A 20,366-nucleotide genomic window follows, 5' to 3' on the forward strand; every position below is an offset into this window, starting at 1 on the left:
ATATCTGGAGATTTTGGAAAATGCACTTATTGGCTTTCTTGCAAAGGCTGAGATGACATGACTGACACCACAGCTGTATCAGGTACACAGTAAACATGCAGCAGTTTCACCAGATTGCCTAACTTAGCACAGAAAGTGGAAACTGTTTTAAAAAAGTCCATCCAAATGAAACAAAACATAAGGTTAAAGCCATATTTCATTTACTTTGCTTTAATAAAAAACAAAACAAAAAAAACAACAAAAACAAACTATTGCACAGAGTGCCATGAAAACTTTGTCTTGTCACACTTGTTTTTGTGCATGGATTGAACAAATAATAGAGGGGGTTGTTAAATCCTATTGTGCCCATTTTCAGCTACAGTATTTCTTATTTCATGACTACTACAACAGCCTTAAAGAATTCACAGCTATCCTACCTTTGTCTTGAGTTTCTGCTCTTTGCAAACAAGGTTTTAACAGAAGGTGGGCGCAAAATATTCAGTGCTTTAGAGTGGCTGAAGCCTGAGCTTTACTTGTAAATATGCTGACCTCTTTATTTTAAACTTTGGGCATGTTAAATATGCACCTTTGAAAAGAAATACATATTAAAAAAAGCCATCAAGCCTGTGTGTATTTCCAGCCTTACTGATAAGGTAGGTTAACCAGCTGTGGCTCTGACTACATATTACAACTTTCTAGAAGAAAGTGAATAGCTCCTTAAAGCCTGACACCAATATGTAACATGTTGTGATGATTTTGCGCTCATTACAGTGGGGAGCTTAATTTACCCCGACCTCTGTCCGATCGCTGAGAATCAGTTTGAACAGCACTATGACTGGGTCTTTATACTTATCATGTGAGCAAGTATCAAACGGGTCCAACTGAACCGAGGCCGCTGGATACAGTCTCGTAACCTACAGACACCAGAGTGAGGACATTACTCTCCACACCATCTGGCTTGCACGGCTCTGCCTGGGTCTCCACAGGTCCAGAAGCTACAGTTTCCTGTCTGATCTTCTTCTTGGCTCTGATTCGACCTTTGGCTTTTGAAATGAGCTTTCCTTGTTCTTTTTCCCCTCCAGACACCTTATGAAGCTTCTCATTGTCCATCGAGCGAGTTTTGCGGTGGCGTCTGCGGACACGGCGCATTTGTGGACCTGAGTCGGCCGGGTCAGATGCTGCGACACCAGACAGGATGCGAATCTGCTGTTCAATTACCATAATAATCATGTCCAGTGCAACATCAAGCATTCCAAGACCGAGGCCATGAGTGACGTTGTCGAATGCACCACTGTTGACTGGGTCCCTAAAACACTTTCTCATATCCTCAAGATGGTTCCTAGGAGAAAAAGGGAAAGTGTTAATGTAAACTGGTCGCTTAATTATGATGTTTTATTTTCACAAGCACAGTAACCATGTTATACAGGACCCACAGTAATGAAAGACATACTTTGTTTCAATAATTTTGGACCAGTGTTGAACTGTATTTGTCTCTGGGATAAGCTGCTTTGCCATGTTGCCATAGTCAATGTAGTCATGGGCAAAATCCTTCATATCGTCACACAGAGCTCTGGTGTCACCTAAAAAATAAATTAACCAAATAAGCAGCCGAGTCTTTCAAACTCATTATCAATTCCAAACATGGCTTTACACACACACGCCACCCCACACACACACACCTCTAACCTTCAGTGAGTTTGGAGAAGGACGAGGATACAGAGGTAGTTGTGCTTGGCGTGAGGCCGAGTACATTAAGTGACTCCAGGAGTGTTTTCTTGCTGGCTGGTCCTCTGCTGACCCGAGTGTACGCTGCCAAAGACCGCAGGGACATCTTTTCTGGAGCCTGCAGACGCCTTTTAATTTCATCATATGAGATGAGATATTTCCCTGAAATTAGAGCAAAACAGAGGGACATAAATCAGCACAGCAGGATTAGAATGAAACAGCATCTGATCAAATCTGAACAGGGAAATTGTTTTTTAAAATCTAACATTTTAAACTGTAAGGGCTAGAATCAAGGAAACATTATACATTTGCTGAATAAATGACTTCAGGGAGTTGTGGCAAATAGAAAGCACAGCCTCTTTGATCTCTAAAGTTTTACATATCAGGATATAGGAAAAATGCTCTGATCCTTAGAGTGTCTTAAAAAATAAGCAAACTCTTAGTTTTTTTCTGGGAATTAACAGTATAAATATTATTAAACCTGACCATTATTAAGTGTGAGCACCTGTATAAAAGCAGATGTTTTGGGAGTTTGATGGTCTGGAGCATTCAGGTGCACGGTAACACAATGCTAAGAAGGAAAGACCTCAGCAACGGTCTTAGAGAAGCAATTGTTAATGTCCATGGAAAGGGTTACAAGGCCATTTTTAAACTGAGCAATCACAGAGTCAACCATAAAGTCAGAGGCGAGGTTATCTGCAAAGCAGCCAAGGCCCAAGCACAGGGGCGAATCTATAGAATGGCCCAAAGTCCTTAGACCTTAACCAAACTAAAATGGTGTGAACCTTAAGAGAGCTGTGCATAAACAATGACCTGCAGACTTTAGTCAACTAAGCAAAGTTGTAAAGAAGGATAGGTCAGAAGTAGGGCTGGGCGATATGGCTTAAAATCCATATCGCGGTATAATTTGAAGCATGTGCGGTAACGATATATATCGCGATATATTCTTTTCTTCTGTATAACGTATTTTACACACTATAAGGCACACTTAAAATCCTTTAATTTTCTCAAAAATTGACATTGTGCCTTATGTATGAATTCTGGTTGTGCTTACTGACCTCGAACCAATTTTATGTTGTACGCGGCGTGCAGAAATCTGTCAAAAATGTTTTAGTACGACTTTGGTAAGCTATGAAGGCGTACCGCTTGATGGATTGCCAGAGCATTACGGCTGCCGAAGTCAGGAGCATTGCAGAGTAATCTGGGTCCAAAATAGGCAAACGAAAACTGCGGCATCACTGAGAGTTAAAAACTGTCTAAATTCTTTCATCTTTAATAAAATGATCAGCGTTGCTGCTTTATCAGGTGTAACAATTAAGTTTAACATCCAGGCATCCATGAAAACAGAATGTTTTAAATTCAACGGAGTGAGAAGTTAGCAGGAAGTTAGCTCGCTAGTTTCCACCTAAACATGATATAGCATGTTCTGACTGAGAGATTAATGAAAAAATTAAAACATATAGCTCTGCTATCACTTCCAACATAAATGAAGACAAAAAAGTAAACAGCAGTGACGTTTGTAGGGTTACTGAAATCAGACTAGCTGATATATAATGATGTCCTACGTGATCGCTAGCAAAACAGCTACGTTAGCATTAGGGCTGCCACAAACTATTATTTTGATAGTCGACTATTCAGATTATTTTTGCGATTAGTCGACTAATCAGATCATGCATCCATTGGACGTAGAGCGTACAGCTTATTGCACCAGCAGTATCTGCTTTTATATAACTATCATTAGCTTACAGCTTTAAGTGTTTAAGGTCTGTGCTAACTAAAAATAAAGACAAGATGATAGTTTATTAAATTTTAATGAAATTTACAGATTGTTTCAGTGAAGTTTAATAACTTCTTGCTATCTAAAATATAACAGGACACCGGAGTATATTCTCGAGCATCTCACACTTCTGATAATCAGCTGTCTGCTTGATGTTTATTCAGCTGTGTAAAAACTATAACTTTAATTTCAGCCAAACAGATTTACTCAGGAACAAATAAAATACTAAAAAAAGCCAAACAATAACATTTTTAAATTATCTAAGTGACTTATTCATGTTAAACCTGAGTAGCGAAAGACGGCGGTGGGTTTGAAAACGATTTGCCAGGAGTCCAGTGTTCTCACCGGCTCTAGTGAGCCTTGCCCCCAGCTAGCTATCGAGCTAGTGGGTAACAGACGTCTCCGAAAACGTCGGAGCGCTTTTGAAAATATGTGGTGTCTTGATAAACTGAGCAGATATTTGAGGTTTACGCAGTTACATTCTCACCTGAAAATGTTAAACGTTTATTTTGTGACCCAGAAAGAATAATAAGAGTAATATTAAAACTAGCTGCCGCCATTGTTGGAAACTGAGCGGGGCCGCGCTATGAATTCTGGGACAGAGCTACTTCTTCTTCGGGGTTTAACGGCAGCTGGCATCCTTGTACATGCAGTGCTGCCATCTTCTGTTTCAGTCCGTTATTGCACTCTTAAATCCTACTACCTGCGTCTTTTGGGATCTTACAAAGCTTCAAACGACGCGTCGACTATTAAATCAGTCGTCAACGATTTTAATAGTCGACGTAATCGTGACTAGTCGACTAATCGTGGCAGCCCTAGTTAACATAACATCAGCACAGTAAAGCTGAAGAATGAACGCTAACCTTTTTCCACTCGATAAAAGTTAACGTGAGGGTGGTTGGGGACAAATGCAATTGCATAGCAGGATGCTATAAACAGACCAAACTTCAGTCAGGAGAACAACTGAGATAATCCATCCACAATACGAGGTTAGTTATTAATATACTGCAACAACATGGGAATAGAGCAGCTGCGAGAGAATTCAGCATTAATGACTCAATGGTAGGGAAGTGGAGGAAGCGCAGTAATTTGCAGATGATGTTGTTTGCAGTCGCTGCAATGCTTTCGACCAAAACAGGCGCAGCTCAATGACACCATCAACATGCGCTATCACGGTAGAGGGGTATAGTCAAAATCTCTACCGTTGGCCAAATTTATATCGTTTCTACCTTTTCTGCTGCCCACCCCTAGTCAGAAGTCCTCCATAATGATACCAGAGGCTGAAAGTCACACAGTAAACAACTATTTCAAATTATTGCTGCTAAATGTAGCTCTATAAGCTACTGAATCATAGGGTATACTTAGTTTTTCACTGCTTCAGTATTTTGTTTTAGTTTTTGTTAACACTTAACACAATCTTTCATTTGTATTATTTACATTGTTTTAAGAACTGGTAAGGACTTAATGTTCTGATATGCAAAACCTAAAACTGACAGATAGTGTACTTTCTTTTTACGTTACTTTGCAAAATTTTCACTTCATTGTATTTTACTTGGAGCCATAAGATTGAAAAACATTCAGATAGTGTGATTTCAAACAACTGGCTACTTACGAGCTTTTGATCCTTTCATGTTGGGATCCAGGAGTGATGAAACCTCAGCAAATGCGATCTGGCTAGCGGACTCTGTATTTTCGCTTGAGCTTTGTGGGAGATCCTGATTCGCAGGTAAATTCTCAGTCTGGACTGGGGCAGAAACCTGCATCAGAGGCTGAATATGAGGCTGTATGGTGTTCATTTCCATCTGGTTCTGGTCTAGTGGAGGCTGACCTTGTGCCTGAGGGAGGACTAATGTGCTTTCAGCTAAACCCTGTAGACCCATGCTCCCTTGTGGAGCACTGCCATTTTGCTCTGAAGACACCTGAAATATGCCCATAACTGGCTTTACAACTGTGAAAACCATGTTCCCCTGGTTATCCAGGCTCACCATTCGGGCAGATGGGTCCATGTCTTTGTTGAAATATTACCTTGCTAACTGCAGCAGAAGGAGAAGAGGCTTTAATTATCAGTTCAGATTGCCCTAGAGGCCCATGTAGTGTTACAGTATACTCTTATGGGCTTAAATGGTTATAGTTAAAGCTGATCTCACAAAACAGGAACATATGCCAGCTGACTCCCTTATCGTTCAGGTAAAACCTAAACTTTTACTTTTCCCTTGTTTTGTCCTGCTGTGTGACACTTTTATTCACTCATGGCAACAATACAGCAGAAATGCCATTCTGTAGACAAGAAGACAAAGATAAATTAGGACATATTAGTCTGTCAGTAAATAGGATAACGTACATTTGCTGCAGTCCACAGAGTTAAATGTACAGGTGAGATGTATTCAAATGACATTTGAATTATTCAAAAAGCAGGAAATGTTCATAATAAACGAAGACTTCTATTGTCATAAAACAAACAAAAACCAACTCAATGAACTGCATTTTTACATGTTTCCAATTTTTTCTGATTCACAGAAACAGTTTCATTTGTCAGTGTATTTTAGGAAAGTGTTGGAAATAACCTGGTTATATCAAAACTATCAAGCCAAATAATTGTTCAAGACATGTATTAGAAAATTGATTAATGATTGAAATATTCTGAGTGCGGGAGATACAAATGACCTCCAAATTTCCTGGTTTTAGTTTCTTACATGTGATACTGATTATGTTATTTTTGAATGTGATAAAAATATCAGATTTTTAGAGCCCCTGGAAAAATCACAATACCACTTCCAAAGTGCTATAGATGCACATACAGTCACCAGCCACTACATTAGGTACACCTGAGCAACTGCTTGAAGTATAAAGGCAGCTCTGAAGAGAAAAGGGGCTCCAACCCGGTACTAGACCTAATAATACAGAGGCTAATGAGTATATATGTCAATCTAGAGATCTGGGACACAAGGAGACGATTCAGAGAAAAAAGACAATAAGAGAAAAAACAATGCTCTCCTACGTCCAACCATCAACTTGAGTGTGGAAGATGTGGAAAATAAATTATTAAAGGATAAACAAAATGTAAAAAATCTCAGACCTGTGGCTTCACGTACAGTTTAGCAACTGAAAGGACTGCATCATCAGCACGTGCTACACCTAGGGTTGCCAACTCCCTGAAAAATAAATAAGGGACACCTCGTGGCCAGGGCCGGGCGACCCAGTTGTCTTCACCCTTCCCAGTGTGGTGAATTTTCTAGCTCTTTTTTGTGTGTGAAATTATTTTTTTAACCATTTGACTTGAAGTTGATTGTGCGATTTTTGGCCCATTTTGAGCCGATTTTTGAGTGATCGGACCGATTTTGGCCTTCATCGTGCGTCGTGTAGTAACGAGAAGTGATTAACACCTCACGACCAGCTCCCGATCATCAATCGCTCGTGAGGGTGTCACCACAGGCTGAGCGCCTGTGGTGACACCCTCACGAGCGATTGATGATCGCGCGCAAACGTAAACGTTGGTGAAAAAGACGGCGCAGCACGGCTGTGCAGCGTGTGATCTGGACACAAGCGATGGAGGCACAACTTGTAGAACTTTGGAAAGCTCATCCGAGCCTTTTCGATGTGGCATCACAAAATGATCACGACCACAACAACCGTGAAAATAGTTGGATTTACACTGCTGCTCAATCACAGCTGCCTGATCAATGTTTTTCATTAGCAATTTAGCAAAGTTGATGGTGGTGGTGTGTGTGTCTGTGTGAGTGAAAGACAGAGCGAGCGACAGATTTTCTGTTATAACCTTCATGTTATGGAGGCACAGTGTGAGCACTCAGGTCGCATCAGAGCATCGGGCGGTATAGTGTGAGACCCTGCATCGTGACCTACCAACTTCTAACCCCTGCGAGTCAATCGTGCAGTTTGAGCAGGAGCTGAATAACGTGACTGAGAAAAATCGCACAGTGTCTGCCCAGCTTTAGGTGTACTGTCATCCGAGACTTGCACCGCAGAGTCGGCGTTTGTTCCCCTGTTGGCCATGCTTCTTGTTGTGGTCATCTGTTGTCTTCCGGTATTTTCTCCGCAAGCGACCTTTCCTCGACCAATGAGATGAGCGGTAATCTGAATTGTCATACTCGAATTGTCATAAGTGTGCTGTCAGCTCATTGGTCACAAAGCAGGAGAGGGGCTGGGAATTATGTTTTCCAACAACGCGTTAATTCCATTAAAAGTTATAGACTACTTTTGATTCTCACTGTATTACGGGACAAAGTGCGTCCCTTATTAGCTCAATACGGGACGTGTACTTTTGTTTCTAAATACGGGACGATTCCGTATTTTAAGGGACGGTTGGCAACCCTAGCTACACCTTACAACGTCACCTTACAGCAGCCAAGTGATGGTGCAAGTTAGAGGTCACAGCTCGGCTGCTTTGTGAGAGGAGTCAAATTAAAACATCCGTATTTTAGCTCAAAGAGCTAATATGTTTCTGTCCAAGATTACGTAAAACAATTAAACTCATAAGAGCTTTGAAAGGCAGGAACAATCGAGATGAATAAGTTTGAGTCTCGCGCCCACTCGCACGGATGGCCAGCGTTGATGTGCAAACAAGTTTTTTTTTAAGTAACATAAAGTTTAGAAGAAGTTAAAAACAACTGATACTTGATGTAGCAACCGCGCCTGACTTTTAAAGCTACCAGCTAAAGACGCCAATTTCATCAACGCGTCCGCATTTAAAGTGTCTAACATTCATCATGGCTGCCTTGCTCCCACTGTGTTTCTCTGTGGGGCGAGCCTGAAACGTTACACAAAGCTGGCGAAACTGAGGCGGACCTTTGCGTTTCTGGACGGGACACACCAAATTCACAAGCCCTAACCTTGGGTGCAACTAGTGACGGCAGTCCCACTCACCGAAATGCCTTCTAGTTTTTCCTAAAAGGACACTGATCCTAGAACGGTCCGCGTCGAAGCCAGCGACATTTTCCCTTCTTCTCTGCAGTTTCTTCAGCGGGTTGCAAATCAGCTGTGTCCACTACCGCCCAGGAGCCGTAATCCCCTCTCTCATTGGTCAACTCACACATCAATCACACAACAAGCGAGTTATTATTGGGCAAGAATGTAGTCAGTAGCCCACAGGGGGCGGTATTTCCGACTCGCTTTTTTTCTTTGATCAAATACACATGTATGAAGATGTATCTGTTTTCTTCTTTTAAAATGTAATTCTACCACAAAACTATTTAGTAAAATATAGAAGACCAGGAGTTTTTATAATAATCTACTTTCTTTTAATCTGGACGATATATTCAGTTCTCTGCTTTTAGCTGGAAGCAGAAGTTTTGACAGTATAATAGGTTAGTTAGCGGATTTCCCCCCAGTTTTATTACAGGTTGAACCATAGATGAATATATGATGGTTAAATAATGTCCAAATATAGAGACACATCCTTCAGCATAGTGTTGGTTGGTCATGACTCAGTGAAAAACATATTCTCCAGTTGTTACACTGTGTGTGTGTGTGTGTGTGTGTGTGTGTGTGTGTGTGTGTGTGTGTGTGTGTGTGTGTGTGTGTGTGTGTGTAATGGCTACAGTTTTAGGGTATGGCGAAATTATAAGGTACACATAAGCATCTGAGAAAAAAACAATAAAAAAAGTAAAGTATACATAATATTACCAATTTAAAAAGATTATAATACTTTTTTTTTTAAAAAACGGAATTATAAATACAAAATCAATTAAAGTCGCCCGCATTTTCCAGGGGATACATGCAAAGACTGGATTAACACTGGAGTATAAAAATAAAACGTGATTACACAAGAAAAAAAATACCTTACTGCAATTTAAATGGTCAACCATGGCCTTCGCGCCCCCCCTACTGGATATATGTGAATATTACACAAGATAGACGAGTGTTACTAGGGGTGGGTTTTTATAATCGATTCATCGATTAAAATCGATTCTGGCTTGGATAACGTAAAATCGATTCATTAAAATCCTGAATCGATTTTTTAATATAAATTTATTTTGTCCGAAATGCCAGAATCTCTGGTGACATCTCACAAAATTTCAAGAACCACCAAACAGTAAATGAGAGCAGGTACAGGGATTCTGCACATAGACTTAAACACACAGCGCGACCCGCGGATCAGAATCAGTTAGATGTCGCCTTTCTCACAGTCGGGGCTGAAAGCCGACAGCTCGCTGATCCGGGTCCGCGCTTTGTGTTCACGCCGCTTTCTTCATTATTCGCTTGCTTGTTACGCACAAGTCTACTGTTGTTTACAGCGCTGTCGGCCGCTGTTTTTTTCCCTTTTACATTCTTCCGAAAAGAAAACCTCATTTCTGCTGTTCAATACTGAACAAATTTAAACTTTTTAATATTATTCAAAATGCAAAATGCTTAGCCGTGTCTCTAATAAAACCGCTGTAACGTCAGAGGTAATGTTCATTAATTAATGGTTTTCTTTCGTTTTTGATGTACTGCAGAATATTTTTATAAAATCCCAGGCCAGGAAAACCTTCATGTTTTTCTGTGTTTTATCCTCAGCTACTTTGACACAAAGGCATCTGCTGTGATGCTCACACCTTGGATAAAGTCTTGCGAGTGTCAGCTTCCTTTTTATAGATACAAAAATATGTAAATGTTCTGATCTGAATTATACTTCTGACTGTCAAAATTTCCCAGATTTAAATCGAATCGAATCGAATTAAATCGAATCGTGGATCGAATCGATTTGGGACCTTGTGAATCGGAATTGAATCGATTCTAGAAATCAGTGACGATACCCAGCCCTAAGTGTTACAGATGTTACAGACTTTGCAGGCAAAGTAAACGCACAACAAAAACACATGCTTTGTTTTTTGGATACTTCGGTTAAATTTATTTAGGTAGTTTGAAGAGCACAATGATCAAGAGGATTAAGTTTTCTTTTTTCTTAAATTTCAGTGTGTCAGGTTGAAACAAACTCACTACGAAAAACATTGATGTTGAAACCTTTTTACTGCAGGCCATTACTCTTTTTTTTGTTTTTAAACATCGGCATTGGTTTAATATTGTCTCCTAATCTTTTGTCCCATATCCATAATTTCCCTTGGATTCTTATGTATCTTCTGTGAGGCTCGTTAACACCAACCGTTCACTGTTCATAATAAGCACAGAACATTACAGAGCCATTGCACTGATAACAAAGCAATATAAGCACAGTCTTGCATTTATGAGCTTGATATGTTCCTGACACGACGATACCACAAGTGATTAAGCACAACAGCGAGCTAAAGAGGAAACACTTGACCCTCAGCACCATCACAGTGAGACCTCTTTAAATATTTTTATTGTGAAGCACAAATAACAATCACAAATTGTCCCATAGACTGACATTGCTTCCTTTTTACAGTTTTGGCATCAAAAAAAAAAAAAAAGGAAAAACAAAGTGAACAACAACAATAGCAACAAAAAACAAAACAAACCCAAACAACAAAAACAGGAAAAAACAAAACGTACCGAAAAGGGTGGTCAAAAAAAACCCAAACCCCTCCTCCCTACCCTTATCCCAGAGTGCTATCAGCTTATTTTAAGCAATGGTGAAGTCCACATAATAACTCTCATTTGTTCATAATTTCCAGGTGCTCAATGAGCGGCCTCCAAATCTGATCGAAGTCCTCCAGTTTGTCATTTATAATGTAGCGGGTACTTTCCAGATGAAGAGTATCTGTCAATACTGAAATCCAGGCTTTCAAGGAGGGCAATTCTTTTCCCTTCCATAGGAGGAGAATCAGTCTGTTTGCACACATCAGGCCATAGACCAGGAGGGGGATCTGTGTGCTCTTAAGTTTTTTAGATTGTCCCGATAGTCCAATAAGAATCAAAATGGGGTCAGGGTCTAACTGCACATCAAAAAGTTTGGGGGAAAAAAAGAAAAAAACTGAAGCCCAAAAACTGTGAAGCAGATCAGCTTCTGCACATTGACATTTATCACAGATGGGTGACGTTTCAGGAAATATTCGATGTAATCTGGTCTTCGAGTAGTGCAATCTGTGCAAAATTTTAAACTGAATTAACCTATGTCGGGCGTTGATAGAGCAGGAATTAACATTACCCTTTAGTCCAGATATCATTATGAATTTCTGACCCTAATTTCTTTTCCCAAGCTGATTTTATTTTACCTGTATCCTTCTGCCGGAGTGACTGTAATATCTCATATATAGAAGCAACCGCATGCTTTTCTGTTATACAATCCGCCAGGCATTGGTCAAGCTTACCTGGAGTTGCAAACTCAAATTGTTGTAGTTGGGACCTTACATAGCTCCTTATTTGAAGGTATCTAAAAAAAAAATCACAGGCTAGTAAATTGTACTTCTCCTTAAGCTGTTGAAATGAAGCAAAAGAGCCCTGAAAATACAGGTGTCCCACATTTCGCAACCCCATTTCCTTCCAGCGATCAAATGTCCCATCTAAAACTGAGGGTCTGAATGCAGGATTAGCTGTAATAGGTGTCAAAAGCGAGAAGGCTCTGAGTCTATACTCTTTCACGATCTGTCTCCAGATTTGAATTGTATTGTGAATAACTGGATTACAGTTGTAGTATGTATTTTTAAAACGAACAGGAGACAATGCAATTGCACCAAGAGAATGAGGCATACAGTCCTCTCGCTCCATGTCCAACCAACTTCCCATTATAACTGTATCATGTAGCCAATAAGCTATGTATTGCATATTAGCTGCGAAGTAGTAATTTTTAAAATCTGGTAAGGCTAGGCCACCATGTATTTTCTCTTTACAAAGGTGGGCCTTTTTTTTATCCTGTGGCTCTTGTAGTTCCAGATAAAAGGGAGAAGGACTGAATCCAATTTTTGAAAAAATGTAGCATTTAGATACACAGGGATATTTTTGAAACAGATATAGGAGTTGGGGGAGACAAATCATTTTGATCGCATTCACCCTACCTATCATGGAAAGTGGGAGTGATTTCCAAAATTCAACCTCGTTTTTAAATGTATCCAGAATTCTCACAAAATTGGCTTCATATAATGACTTGTATGACTTAGTAACTTCAATTCCAAGATATGAAAATTTTTCTGACGTTATTCTAAAGGGAAGACGATTTAGTAAATCAAGATTACTGCATTTAATTGGCATCAGTTGGCTCTCCCCCAATTTACTTTGTAACCTGAAAAAGAGCTAAATAAATCTATTGTTACTAGCACCTTAGGGATTGAGTCTAATGGTCTGGTTACAAACAGCAGAATATCGTCAGCATACAGTGAGATCTTATTAGAGGTGTATCCTGTATTATAGCCATGTATTTCTTTATGTTTCTGAATTGTTTCTGCCAACAGCTCTAATGCGAGGTCAAACAATAAAGGGCTCAGCGCATATCCTTGTCTTGTGCCACGAAATAGCTTAATTGGTTCGGAAAGGGTATTGTTTGTGAGTATTCTGGCACACGGATTACTATATAACAATTGAATCCAGGAAACAAATTTAGGTCCAACTCCGAACTTACTTAATACTGCATATAGATATGACCATTCGACACAGTCAAAGGCCTTTTCTGCATCAAGGCTCAGTATCACTAGGTCTTTATCTGGATCCCTAGAGGAATAAATAATGTCAAAAAGACGTCTCAGGTTATAAGATGCATGTCTTGCTGGGATAAACCCTGTTTGATCTGGGTGAACCAGTTTACCTATGTGAGAACTAAGTCTCCTGGCTAAAGAATTGGCCAGTATTTTCTGATCTGTGTTCAATAAAGAGATTGGTCAGTTAGAACTCACCAATTCTGGGTCCTTTCCTTTCTTTGGAATGAGAGTCACAGTTGCTTCATTCAGATCTGCGGGAGTGCACCATCTTTCAAGGCCATATTAAACATTTTCAGCAAATATGGGGTTAGTAAACTGCTAAACTTTTTATAAAACTCATTACATAGACCATCAGGTCCTGGGCTCTTCCCGTTTTTCAGGGAGCGTATGATATTAATCAATTCTGGACATGTTAAATCTGCATCTAGAAGTGTCCTGTCCTTTTGTGCCAATGTGGGCAAGTTAGAAAATCCTGCATAATTTCAGGAAGTGCATTACACTGAGATGTATATAACTGTTCATAAAACTGTCTAAAAGCAGTGTTAATATCCTTATAAGAATTAATCAACAACCCTGAGTCTGACCTGATTGCATGAATAGCCCTATCACTTTCTCTCTTCCTTAGATGCCTGGCCAGTAATTTATGTGGCTTATCGCCAAATTCAAAATAGGTCTGCTTAAAGCCCTGGAAATTTTATCTGAGAGTAAGTTATTGAGTTTATACTTCAGAGCTGATATTTTACTATGTAGCTGTACAGATGGTTGTCTGGCATTCACAGAGTCCAATTTTTGTATTTGAACCTCCAACTGTATGCGTTCCATGTTATTACGTTTTTTCTCAGACGACTGAAAAGAAATTACACAGCCTCTAACATATGCTTTAAACGTCTCCCACAATAACAGAGGTGAAACATCATCTTTGTCATTCATCTCAAAAAACAACTTGATCTGTTCTTCCAGATAATTGCAGAATGTTTTTCCTCGTAAGAAGTTGAGGGTCTAATCGCCAGTGTTTATAATTACCACCTGATTCCAGTAAATTTAGTGAAATAGACACTAGGCTATGAGCTGATATAAGGATATTATGATATTTACTACTCTGGACTCCATGTAACAGTTTACTATCTAATAGAAAGTAGTCTATACGGGAGTACGTATTATGAACCCCAGAGTGAAAGGAATATTCCCTTCCGGTTGCATTCAATGTTCTCCAAACATCCACAAGACCCAAATTATCAATAAACGATTTCAGAAACCTAGAAGCATTCGATGGCGCAATTCTTTGAGCTGACGACCTGTCTAGATAGGTATCTAAAACTAAATTAAAGTCTCCCCCAGGTATCAAGTTTGTAGTTGAAATATCCGGGATCAAGCTAAACATTTTTCTAAAAAACTCTGGGTCATCCCTGTTCGGGCCATAGACATTTAGCAATGTGATTGGTATAGACTGAATTTCTCCTACCACCATGATATATCTCCCCTCCTTATCTGCCAGGGTCGATTTATGTATGAATGGCACATTTTTACGAATAATTATTGCTGTACACCTTGCCTTTGCGAAAAACCTTGAGTGATAAACCTGCCCTATCCACTTAGCTGTAATCCTGCAATGTGCATCATTTTTAAGATGGGTCTCCTGATAGAAAATAACATCTGATCTCAATGACTTTCGGTATGCCAACACCTTACCACGTTTTATTGGTTCATTGATGCCATTCACATTCTAAGAGCAAAAGGTTACAAGCCCTCTCCTGTTCACCCCATCATTTCCATCACCATCTATTGAGGCCATATTGTTAGTGATTTATGTGTATTGTCCCATATTGACTAGAACATTTTCTACCATAGCACCTTCCTTTTTTTTTTTTTGTTTTTTTTTTTTTGTTTTTGTTTTGCACCTTCCTACCCAACAACCCCACCCACGAAAATACAAAATAAACACAGCAGAAATAATAAAAAAGAAAAACAAACAAACAAACAACAAAAAAACCCCACATACACCTAGGTCATAGCAGGAAGGGGAGCCTGCCATCCTCCCAACAAGACCATGTGTACTTCCAACCATCCTCTGTCGCAACCACCGACATAACAAGTGCCCTGTGTAGCTCCATAAAGACATTAAGCATAGACCAGGTATCACAAAAAGAAGGATCAGAAGGTACATTATCGTCACTATTAAACAAAACAATACAGTTATTCAAAAACAAGTTAAAGGGTGTCTAACTAGCAGCCCTTAAAACCAAGTATGAGACCGCAACATGTAACATCATTAACAAGTATAACGTTACTAACATATGCCTTTAACCGCAGGCTACCCGGATTATTGACTCTTAGGTACACAAAGGAAAAAAAACCCAAAAAAACAACCTGTCTGTAGTAAAGTGCTAGATGTCACCTGCGTAGAGGTTCTTTGCATTCTGGGTGGTGTATTGTGGCATTATCTGCCCTTATCTCACGTGGGATAGGATCCAGTGATCCTCCGTTATCCACGTCTCCAATGAGGCGTTCTGCATACTGTCGTGCTTCTTCCGGGTCAGTAAAAAAATTCTCAACACCGTCGTGAGACACTCGTAGTTTGGCTGGGTAAAGAAGTCCGTATTTGACTCCCGGTTTGTCGCGTAGCATCACAGCGGTGAACGTAGCTCGGCGCTTTGCCACCTCAGGTGGCAGGTCCCGGAAAATCTGAAACCGCCAGCCACAAAATGTTATATCCCGGGTGCCCATGACTTTCTTCATGATGTCCTCATAGGTGTGGCAGTAGTGAACTCTTACAATAAGATGTCGAGGTGGTTCGTTATCTCCGGGCTTCTTTCTCAAAGCTCTGTCAATCACAGGTGTCTCGTCCAGTCCAAGCGCTTCTTTTAACAGCCTCCCTGCAAACTCCCTGGCATTCTGCCCGTCCTCTTTGCCTTCTTTCACCCCTACCACTCTTAGGTTCTGACGCTTCGAGCATCCCTCGAGTACGGTGTACATTTTAGGACATTGTCAGGTCTCAAGAAAAAATTGTCAGGTCTCAGTTCTCAAAAAAAAGGTTGTCAGGTATCAGACAAAAAGTTGTCAGGTCTCAGTTCTCAAAAAAAATATTGTCAGGTATCAGAAAAAAAATTGTCAGGTCTCAGTTCTCAAAAAAAAAATTGTTAGGTATCAGACAAAAAATTGTCAGGTCTCAGTTCTCAAAAAAAATTTGTCAGGTATCAGAAAAAAAATTGTCAGGTCTCAGTTCTCCAAAAAAAAAAGTTGTCAGGTATCAGAACACAAGGTACCAGAGAGAAAATCTTCCTGCAGGTGGCGGTGTTGTCATGTCCCACCCGAATTGATTTCCAAATACGTCATCAACGTGTGACAGTGGGAGAGCGTAAGGTCGTTGACCTCACCGGAGTTTTACCGCAGTTCAGGCTCCTAACTACGGTGGCCCCTAGAGACAAAGCACGTACAAACTCCAAAACACTTGCAAACTCCAAAACACTTGCAAATTCCAAAACACATGCAAACTCCAAAACACTTGCAAACTAAAGAACACTTGCAAATTCCAAAACACGTACAAATTCCAAAACACTTGCAAAATCCAAAACACTTGCAAACTAAAAAACACATGCAAATTCCAAAACACGTACAAATTCCAAAACACTTGCAAAATCCAAAACACGTACAAATTCCAAAACAGCTCAGTAGGTAAAGTGGTCGCCCCATGATCGGAAGGTCGGCGGTTCGAATCCACTTAACGGCTACCCTGAGGTACCCCTGAGCAAGGTACCGTCCCTACACACTGCTCCCCAGGCGCCTGCTTAGTGGGCTGCCCACTGCTTCACTGAGTGAATGGGTCAAATGCAGAGAAAAACAAGTAATTTCCCCATGGGGATCAATAAAGTATCCATTATTATTATTATTATTATTATTATTAAATTCCAAAACACGTACAAATTCCAAAATACTTGCAAACTCAAAAACACATGCAAATTCCAAAACACAACGGAAGTGCTCCAGGACGCTAGGGGCAGTGTTGAGCTTTTGTTACCTAGTAACTACACAAGCCAGGAAGTACCAATGACCGGATTTGGGGTTTGCAGCCTTAAAGGCCGCATTTTAAGGCCGATTACGTCACAGCGACAAGAGAAGGCTTTCCCAATTCAAAGGCTGCTCAAAATGCGGCCCTCAAATGCGTCCATAATTTCCCTGAATTTTAAGGATGGGTCGGTGTAGCCTTCATGGCCCAACATATCCCAGACTTCATAGTGCGGTGGTGGTGTGGATAATTTTGCCGAAAAAAAACGGTGGAAGCGGAGCGGAGGAAGAGTAAACTTTCAGAAGTAAGTACTGAATATTATGTCACTTATTTATGCGCAAATATTTTTTTAATGAAGAACATTAAACCATTATTGTTGGCCACATGTCGGGAAAGTTATGTGACATTAGTCATGTCTGTACTATCAGAATTAACTTGGTTTTAAAGCCTTTACTTTAAAAAATATATATATAGTCGACCTTAATCTTACAGAGATTGTGATGATTTTGTGGATAATTAAAGTCAGTCATATATCCACAAACACAACAAGCTGAAAGTCAGTGATGCTGCTCGGTTTGCAGTCCTGAATATCACAGCACAAGGAGGATTCACTGCACTGTTAATGTTAGCTATGTTATATTGCTGCCTCTGTTCGGTGGTGTCGAGCCAAACGGACTTTAACGTGTGTTTGAACGAGCTGACGGTTCACTTGTTAAGCTGAAAGAAAGATGCTTTAATCGCAGGAGTCACACATGTGTCCACTGTACCATCTGGGAACTCCTCTTGTTTCGTAATAACACAAACACTAAATCCTCCTTCTTTTGTGCTGTTTTGTAGCAGTGTATACACCTGAGACTGTCACCTGTCTGTCTGTCCTGCACTCGCTCTCTGTTTCTTTCTCTCTGAATGTGGAATAAAAGTATGAACATGTGTTTATAAGTCACACTTGTGTTTGAATCCTGCAGCTTATCACACATTTGATTTCCATGTGTGACAACTGCAAGTGTCCAGAGTGAGGACAGACTGAGGGACACACTGCTGCACATCATCTGTGAGGCTTTGCACCCCTGATGATCCACCAGGACAAACTCAGCAGTGTGTGAGGAAGAGTAGGAGGAAGAGCCAGCAGCAGCTGACAGATGGAGAGAATAGACAGACTGTTCCCTGTTTGTGAAGGACTGCTAGAAAAGTTTAAAATAACTAATTGTCTGTCCTGAATCAGTCTTATTAGGTAATGTTCAAATAATTTTATCATTCCAGTGTTTTCAGTGTGGGAGAAAGTACTCAGGGCCTTCAAGTTACACACTATGAAAGGCAGCAACAAGTGTAATATTCAGAAACCTAAAGTATGTATCAGCAGCAGAATGGACCTAAAAATAAATGTTTGTTCCAGTTCTATGAAGCTTTGAGTATTTTGGATCAGTAGCACTGCTGTGTTTGTTGCATCATATTGCTGTAATTGTTTATATGCTTTATATATTCTGAGGTAAGTTGATCTATAGTGTTACATCATATTCTATAAGGATGTTATGTGTTTGTAGACTTTCTGCCCAGTTTGACCCATTTAGCAGAAGCCAGCCTGTTTAAGGCTCTGATATCTATTCTGTATGACTTAAAGCAGTTATGACATGGTCTGATTTTCTCACCCAATAAAGGAATATTTCATATAATAATAATAATAATAATAATAATAATAATAATAATGGATTGGATTTATATAGCGCTTTTCAAGGCACCCAAAGCGCTTTACAATACCACTATTCATTCACTCTCACATTCATACACTGGTGGAGGAAAGTTACAGTTGTAGCCACAGCTGCCCTGGGGCAGACTGACAGTCTACTCTTCATTCTATCAGAAACAGTTATCACAGCTTGTACATTTTCTTTTTATAAATATATGTAAGCAATGAGCCAAATTTAGTAATGCCAACATACTGAAGGAACAACATTTGTCTCTTATATATGATACACCTATATATGCACTGTCAAAGATACTTGTCTTTGAGTGAAGATTTAAGGTGATAAGACATGTAAATAACTGCAACTTGAATCTGTACTGAAGCTCAGTATTTGACATAGAGTTCATGTTCACTGCTGTAATAGCTAATAATGATTAATATAATAACTATAATATTGGCCATATTATATTTACATTACCAAAGCGATATGACTTTAGTCTCATGAACAACATCAGCTAATTCTTATTTACTAATTAATCTTGAAATAACTGTTCAGTACAGAAATGAAGCCCAAAAATCATGTTTTACTGTCCTGTGGTCTCAGCCTCAGATACTTATCAAATCACACAAAGCTCTTGTAGAAACAAACAAACAAACAAATGAACAAAATATGTTCTCCCTCATTTCTGTCAAACCAAGTTGTATGACACGTTTCCAGCGGTTAGTATCATGGTTGCTAGGCAACCTGGGAAGCGCGACGGAGACTAGACCGTCCCATCCGATTGTTCAGTCTGACGTCACTAGCCGTGTCTGGGTCTAAACTCTGCTGCAGGTCCATATATCAAACGATCACTGTGGCATTACTGAGAGTTGAAAAACTGTCTAAAGTCTTTCATCTTTAATAAAATGATCAGCGTTCTGCTCTACCAGGTGTAACAATTGAGTTTAACATCCAGGCATCCATGAAAACGTTATTTATGACATTTAACGGCGTTAGAAGTTAGCAGGGAGTTAGCTCGCTAGCTTCTATCTAAATACAATACAGCATGTCCTGACTGTGGGGTTTTGGAAACAAATTAAAACGTACAGCTCTGCTATCACTTCCAGCATAAATGAACACAGAAAACTAAACAGCAGTGACGTTTGTAGGGTTACTGAAGTTGGGCTAGCTGGTATATAATGATGTGCTACGTGACCGCTAGCGACACAGCTATGTTAGCATAATATAAACAAGCTAACCTTCTTTCCACTCGATAAAAGTTAACGTGAGTGTTCTCGGTGGTCAGAAACAAATGTAATTGCATGGCAGGATGCTGTAAAAGGACTGAGATAATCCATCCACAATACGAGGTTAGTCATTCATATACTGCTGCATGGGCTGGGCTGTAGTTACATCCAAAGGTTTTAAAAACTGAGCTTACATAAATGATTAGTGGTAATAAAAGCCGAGGGAGGTCAACAGGGATCACTGACTGTTTTAGGAGCTTTTTGAGATCAAATAGAAGAAAATACATAACATTAAACATGTTAACAACAGAAAAGCCATATTAAACGCAGACTACTTTAGACCCGGAAGTAGGATTCGTCGCGTCATCACTGAACAACCGGATACAGACAAACTTGCCGTTTATTTTGCAAATTGAGCTCAACACTGCC

The 20,366-nt window shown here is 39.9% G+C and overlaps 1 protein-coding gene across 6 annotated transcripts; it reads right to left on the bottom strand.

The window, feature by feature from the left end:
* Positions 1–155: 155 nt before the first annotated feature.
* On the bottom strand, positions 156–8,489 carry LOC308390301 (uncharacterized protein). Of its 6 annotated transcripts, none has more exons than XM_080872105.1 (5): positions 8,363–8,489; positions 5,094–5,238; positions 1,666–1,866; positions 1,430–1,559; positions 156–1,318 (listed from the first exon to the last, which is right to left on the bottom strand). In XM_080872105.1, the coding sequence occupies exons 2-5, from the start codon at positions 5,110–5,112 to the stop codon at positions 847–849; spliced, it is 822 nt and encodes a 273-aa protein (XP_080728231.1). In that variant the 5' UTR covers positions 5,113–5,238; positions 8,363–8,489; the 3' UTR covers positions 156–846. The 6 variants fall into 6 exon arrangements, with proteins under 6 accessions (XP_080728231.1, XP_080728228.1, XP_080728233.1 ...); XM_080872102.1 differs by having other exon boundaries at positions 5,094–5,758; positions 8,363–8,483; XM_080872107.1 differs by having other exon boundaries at positions 5,094–5,220; positions 8,363–8,455.
* Positions 8,490–20,366: the final 11,877 nt, after the last annotated feature.

This window comes from Rhamphochromis sp. 'chilingali' (genome assembly GCF_963969265.1).
Source record: "Rhamphochromis sp. 'chilingali' genome assembly, chromosome: 22".
In the NCBI taxonomy this organism is placed as follows: Eukaryota; Metazoa; Chordata; class Actinopteri; order Cichliformes; family Cichlidae; genus Rhamphochromis; species Rhamphochromis sp. 'chilingali'.